This window comes from Gracilinanus agilis, unplaced genomic scaffold (assembly GCF_016433145.1).
Source record: "Gracilinanus agilis isolate LMUSP501 unplaced genomic scaffold, AgileGrace unplaced_scaffold49657, whole genome shotgun sequence".
Lineage (NCBI taxonomy): Eukaryota > Metazoa > Chordata > Mammalia > Didelphimorphia > Didelphidae > Gracilinanus > Gracilinanus agilis.
In genome coordinates, this window is record NW_025384307.1 from 1 (window position 1) to 5,218 (window position 5,218).

The 5,218-nt window shown below is 61.2% G+C and overlaps 1 protein-coding gene across 1 annotated transcript; it reads right to left on the reverse strand.

Moving 5' to 3' along the window:
• Positions 1-351: 351 nt before the first annotated feature.
• LIPE (lipase E, hormone sensitive type) lies at positions 352-4,533 on the reverse strand. Its single transcript, XM_044684399.1, has 5 exons — positions 4,284-4,533; positions 3,542-3,836; positions 2,425-2,652; positions 2,063-2,242; positions 352-797 (listed from the first exon to the last, which is right to left on the reverse strand). Exons 1-5 carry the CDS (start codon positions 4,455-4,457, stop codon positions 364-366), a joined length of 1,311 nt encoding a protein of 436 aa, XP_044540334.1. The 5' UTR covers positions 4,458-4,533; the 3' UTR covers positions 352-363.
• Between the last annotated feature and the right edge of the window lie 685 nt (positions 4,534-5,218).

The window sequence follows — 5,218 nt, forward strand, 5'->3', positions numbered from 1 at the left end:
AGAGAGAGAGAGAGAGAGAGAAGAGGAGAGGAGAGGGAGAGGAAGAGGGGGAGAGAGGTGGGAGAGAGGAAGAGAAAGATGGGAGAGATGGAAGAGAGAGAGAGAGAGAGAGAGAGAGAGAGAGAAGGGAGAGATGAGAGAGGGAGAGGGAGAAGGGAGAGAGATGGGAGAGGGAGAGAATGATGGAGACAGGAAGAATGAGGGAGACCAATAAACAGAGGGGAGGGAGAGAGGCCCATCAGAAGGGGCTTCTTCCCCATCCCTCTCCCACCCCTTACTTCCCCCTCTACTCTTCTGCTCCCTACCCTTGGTCTTCCCTCCAACTCCCCGCTCCCCCTGATCTCAGCCTCTTCTGTCAGGGCCTCAGGCTGCCTCCCCTTCCCCACAGCTCACCACGATGTGGACGGGGGGCAGGGACAGGAGCATAGAGTCGGGGGCCAGCAGTGGGGACATGAAGGGGTTCTTGACAATGGGGGACGTCTGCAGTGACAGGTGGGCCCTGCCTTGACTTGAGCGCCGGGGCTGGAAGCCGTCGGGGAAGGTGGAGCCCAGCCAGTCCTGATTCTCCGCCACGTCTTCCTCTTCTTCTGTTGTCTCCTCTTCGGTCCCCGAGGTGGGCAGAAAGAAGTTGACCTCCTGAGGGATGACTGGCAGGGTCTCTTCTGACGAGGACAGGCCTGGGGTTGTGGAGCCCCCCACCAGGCTCAGGTCTTGTAAGGTCAGACTCTTGGGGGATTCCTTGGGGATGCTGGCAGACTCCTGCAGGGCGGCCTCGGAGACGCTCCGGCGCATCGTCTCTGGAAGGAGGGAGGTGGTGAGCCCTCGGCCCCCCTCTGTGTCCTCACCTGCCTTCTGACTCCCAGGCGGCATCCCCCTCCCCTGTCTCCTCCCAGCTACTCTCTTCTCTGATGGTGATACCCCCAAACCTGCAGCTCGACCTATTGGGGCAGCCCCTTCCCTCTCGTCTGCACTGGCCTCCGAGTGTTTCCAGCCTCCACTCGTAGGGTGCCCTGGTCATAGCACCCCCCCCCCCCGCTCTGTCCATCCAGCTCTTCCAGACTCAGAGCCTCTCCTTCCCTGGCCAATCTGGCCCTTTCCTCCCTCCCTCCCAGGATGCTGGATGGCCTGACCATCCTGGGTTCCGCCTTCACTCCACCCCTGAGTAGTAGAAAGACAGAAGGCTCTGGAGATCTGAGTTCAAATCCAGCCTGACAACCCTGTAGCTTTTGGTGCCTGGCCAAGTCACTTCACCTCTCTAGATGGGCCTCAGTTTTTTCATCCATAAACCTTAAAATCCTAGAAATGGGAGCTCCTAGTCTTGTCATCCCCACCATGGACTGACATCTTGGAGGAAAGACAGGACTGAGTCCTTCCTCTTCATTCCAGGCCTGGGGAATCTCATGGTCCAAGGCTGACCAAGAAGGGGTTTTGAAGGCCATCGCCGGTCAGCAGATGTGTCTCCAATTTCACCCGCCGCTCCTGGTTTTGTCCACTCAAGCTGGGAGGAGATCTCATCTCACTCCCATGGGGCAGTCCCTCGGACCCTTGAAAACCCCTTCGGGGGACCTTGAAACAGTACCTGAAGGCAGGCCGCCTGTCCCGGGCTTCCCCACAGCATCCTCCTGGAGCTGCCACAACCGGACCCCCGTTTTCCAGGGGCCCAACATTCAAGGCCTTGCACAGCCTGGCCCCCCTCCCAGCTCCTCAAGGTTGGCCTCGACTCCCCTCTCCCTCAGGACGTCAAAGCTGGCAGCTCGCTAGAACAGAAAACGTCCAGCAGGCCCTCAGAAGCCAACTAAGCTCGACCTGCTCATTTTATGGAGGGGAAAACTGAGGGCCACAAACGGGGTGCCACCGCGTATGTGCACACCTAGAACTTGGGCCAGAGCCATCCTCTGGGTCTCCTCCTCTAAGGGGGGCCCCGTGGGGACTCTCGGGGACCCTCCCCTTTTGCCACGGCGTCCCTGAAGGCCAGCACCCTGCCTGGCCCAGGGGGCACCTTGAACGGATGCTTGCCGAATTGAATCGTGCTCCATCGTCACAATCCAGGCGGTGGCCTCACCTGCTGCGGCCAGTTGGGGGCTGTCAATGGGTCGCCGGCCTCCGAACTCCAGGAAAGTGTTGAGCCAGGAGGAGGCCCCCATCCGGAGGTCGCGGAGCAGCAGGGCTGTGTCCCTCTTGACCAGCCCCATCATGCCCAGGGCCTGCTGCTCTTGGTCTTCCTCGACCTCAGGCTCTACGCCTACGGAGGGTGGGGGGCAAGGAAAGGTTCTTGCTGGTCCTCTCCTCCTTCCCTCTCCAGACCTTTCCATTCCCATTCCCGAGAGCCTGGCCTCTGACCTCCCACCCTTGCGCCCTTCTTGGAGGCGTAGACCACTGGCTCCCGCCCCTCCGGCGACCCTGGCACCCCGGACCCAGCCTCACCGGCGTAGGCACTGAGACACTTGGAGAGGACGCTGAGGGGGAGCAGGGGGTCCATGAGGCTCATGAGGCGCGACGGGGAGGCCGAGGCCTGTAGCATGGTGGCTGGGTAGGCGGCCATGATGCCATCAGGCATTCTTACACCGTAGGCCGCTGCCCGCAGGGACACAGTGAAGCAGAGGTTGCCACCAGCACTGTCCCCGGCCAAACAGACCCGCTCCCCTGTGGAGCCTGGAAGGAGGCAAGAGAGAGAAGGGGTCATGGCCTTGTCCACAGGGGCTGAGGCCTACGAGTAGAAAGCTGGGGTTCGGCAGCTGGCACGGGGGGTCAGCACGTCCCAGTGGCAGAAGAGCTCTGGGCTGGAATCGGGGAACCTGGCTTCACGTTCAGCTTTGCCACTGACGTGTCGGCCGAACAACCCTCCCTGGACTTCAGTCTTTTTATCTGCAAAATGAGGGGACTGGACTTGAGGTTCTTCCTTCCAGCTCTAAACCTCCGACCTTACAGCCAGCTGAGGTCCCCCAAACTCAGTCCCCTCAACTGTAAAATGAGGCGCCTGGCGAAGGGCAGCCAGGATTTCTTCTCAAACAGCCTTTACATTTCTGAGCCCGGGAGTTGGTGGCCAAGGGCCAGAGGGCCAGAGTCACAGGCTGGGGGAGCTCTGGGAATGAGGGTGCTGCTGCAGGGGCCACTAGGTCCAGCCCCCTCGTCTTAGAGAGGAGAAAAGCGAGGACATCACGGGGTTCCTAAGTGTCTGAGGAAGGAGGGATTCCAAGCCAGGCCTGCCTGCCCAGGTATGGGGCCCGATCCACACCACATGGTGGGGTCAGGGGGCTCAGCAAATGAGGTCAGAGGTTAGAAAGGCCAGAGCTGGTGAGAACCAAAATTCATGAAGGAGAAGTGAGGAAGTCATTGGCTAGGACAGGCGGTGGGCTGGGGGTCCAAGACAAAGGGCTGCCCTTCACTTAAGTGGGGCCGGTGGTCAGGGCATCCTTGGGGGAGATCAGCAGGCCTGGGGCCTGGTCAGTCTTTGGTCCAGTCACCCCTCCCCCACCCTCAGGGCTAGGTGGCCACAAGGTAGGCAGGGGTCAGGAGAGGCTGTGGGTCTGGGTCAGCTCACCCAGGAGGCGACAGTTTTTGAGAGCCCAGCAGTAAGCGTAGAAGCACTCCTCCAGGGCCCGGGGAAAGGGGGCCTCGGGGGCCAAGGAGTAGTCGATGGACAGGATGGGCACCCCCAGCTCCTGGGCCCAGCTCTTGAGATAGGGCTCATGGGACTTGGAGGTCTGAGCCACAAAGCCACCGCCGTGGATATGAATGACCAGGGACTTGGAACGTGGGGCGTGGTGGGTGCGGGGCCGCAGGTCCAGCGTCCGGGGGCCCTCGGACCGGGCCAGGATGTTCAGTTCCTCGCTGTCCTTGGGGGAGGGTGGACAAAGGGAAGGTGGGTCCCTCCTTCTCCCATCCCTTTTCTTCCCAGGCTTTTCCTCCCCCACCCTTCCCCATTTAAATGGTCGCTCCCCTCCTCTCCCCCACCTCCCTGCCCCCCAGTGTCATCACTCCAGGGGAGAAGGTCACTGTGGATGGGAAACAGCCTGGGGGTGGGGATCGGGGAGAAGGACTGGGATGGAAGAGATGGGGAACAGGGGCTTCCTGGAAAAGGGGGTGCTGTGAGGGGAGGGAAGTAGAAAGGAGATGGGTGAGGAGGCAAGGAAGACAGGAACCCGGGGGCAGTTGGGAGAAAAGGCAGAATGGGGATGGCTGCCCAAGGGGCGCATTGTGGGGTATGAATGGGGCCGGACAACAGGATTAGAGGTGGACGGGGGTGGACAGGACGGAGATATGGAAGGGGCCCCGGCCCGCACCTGGCCCTCTCGAAGGTCGTATGAGATGAGCCGCACCAGCACAGGGCCTGGGCCCGTGTGGGCCACTGGGGGCGAGATGGTGACACTGAGCTGGGGGTTGCTGGCCAGAGGCATCTCGAAGGCTTGAGGGGGCAAGCTCAGGGCCCGGCTCACCCGCACTGTGGCTGACGCCATGTTGGCCAGAGACTGCCGGAGAGAGCGTGGACAGATGGCAAGCAGGGCACGACGGAAGAAGGTCAGAGCCGGCCCCCACCCCATTCCTGCCCCCCTCCCTCAAATCCCTTCTCCATTCTTCCCGAGGCCTCTCCGGAGCTCTCCTTCCCTCGCCGCCTCTGGACGAAGGCAATCAGGGAACGGAGCCCAGGCTGGCGCTAGAGACCTGGCCGCTAGCTGGGCTCTGCTAGTCACTGTCGAAGGCCCTTCAAGTCTGCCAACGTTTGTTTCTTCCTCCATAAAACAGGAATACAAATACTTGGCGGGATGGACGGAGGGATGGTCTGGGAAGCTGGGGATGTGGGGGTGGGAAAGGTTGAAGGCCACGAGCTACCAAGTCACCCCAGGAGGCTGAGGCTCAGGCTAAGACCTCGAGCTACAGCTGAGTGGAGACGGAACTGCCGCCACACTCATGGTTCTGACCACGGCCCACCGAGCTCAGAATGGTGTTTGGAGATCAAAGGGCAGAAGGGAGAGTAAAGTGCTGGGCCAAGGGAGATGGTCTTAGAGCATCAGAGCCAGGAGAGGCCTGAAAAGGGGGGTGCCAGAGGGGGAGGAGCCCGAGAGCAGGGAGTATCAGAGGGGGAGGAGCCTGAGAGCAGGGAGTATCAGAGGGGAGGGGCCTGAGAGCAGAGAATACCAGAGGGGGAGGAGCCTGAGAGCAGGGAGTATCAGAGGGGGAGGAGCCTGAGAGCAGGGAGTATCAGAGGGGAGGGGCCTGA

Coding starts and splice junctions, on each gene's coding strand:
- LIPE (XM_044684399.1), bottom strand. CDS start 4,457: ATGGCGTCAGCCACAGTGCGGGTGAGCCGGGCCCTGAGCTTGCCCCCT. Junction 3,837..4,283: donor ACGACCTTCGAGAGGGCCAG/GTGCGGGCCGGG, acceptor CCCTCCCCCAAG/GACAGCGAGGAACTGAACAT. Junction 798..2,062: donor CCCCCAACTGGCCGCAGCAG/GTGAGGCCACCG, acceptor CCCTCCTTCCAG/AGACGATGCGCCGGAGCGTC.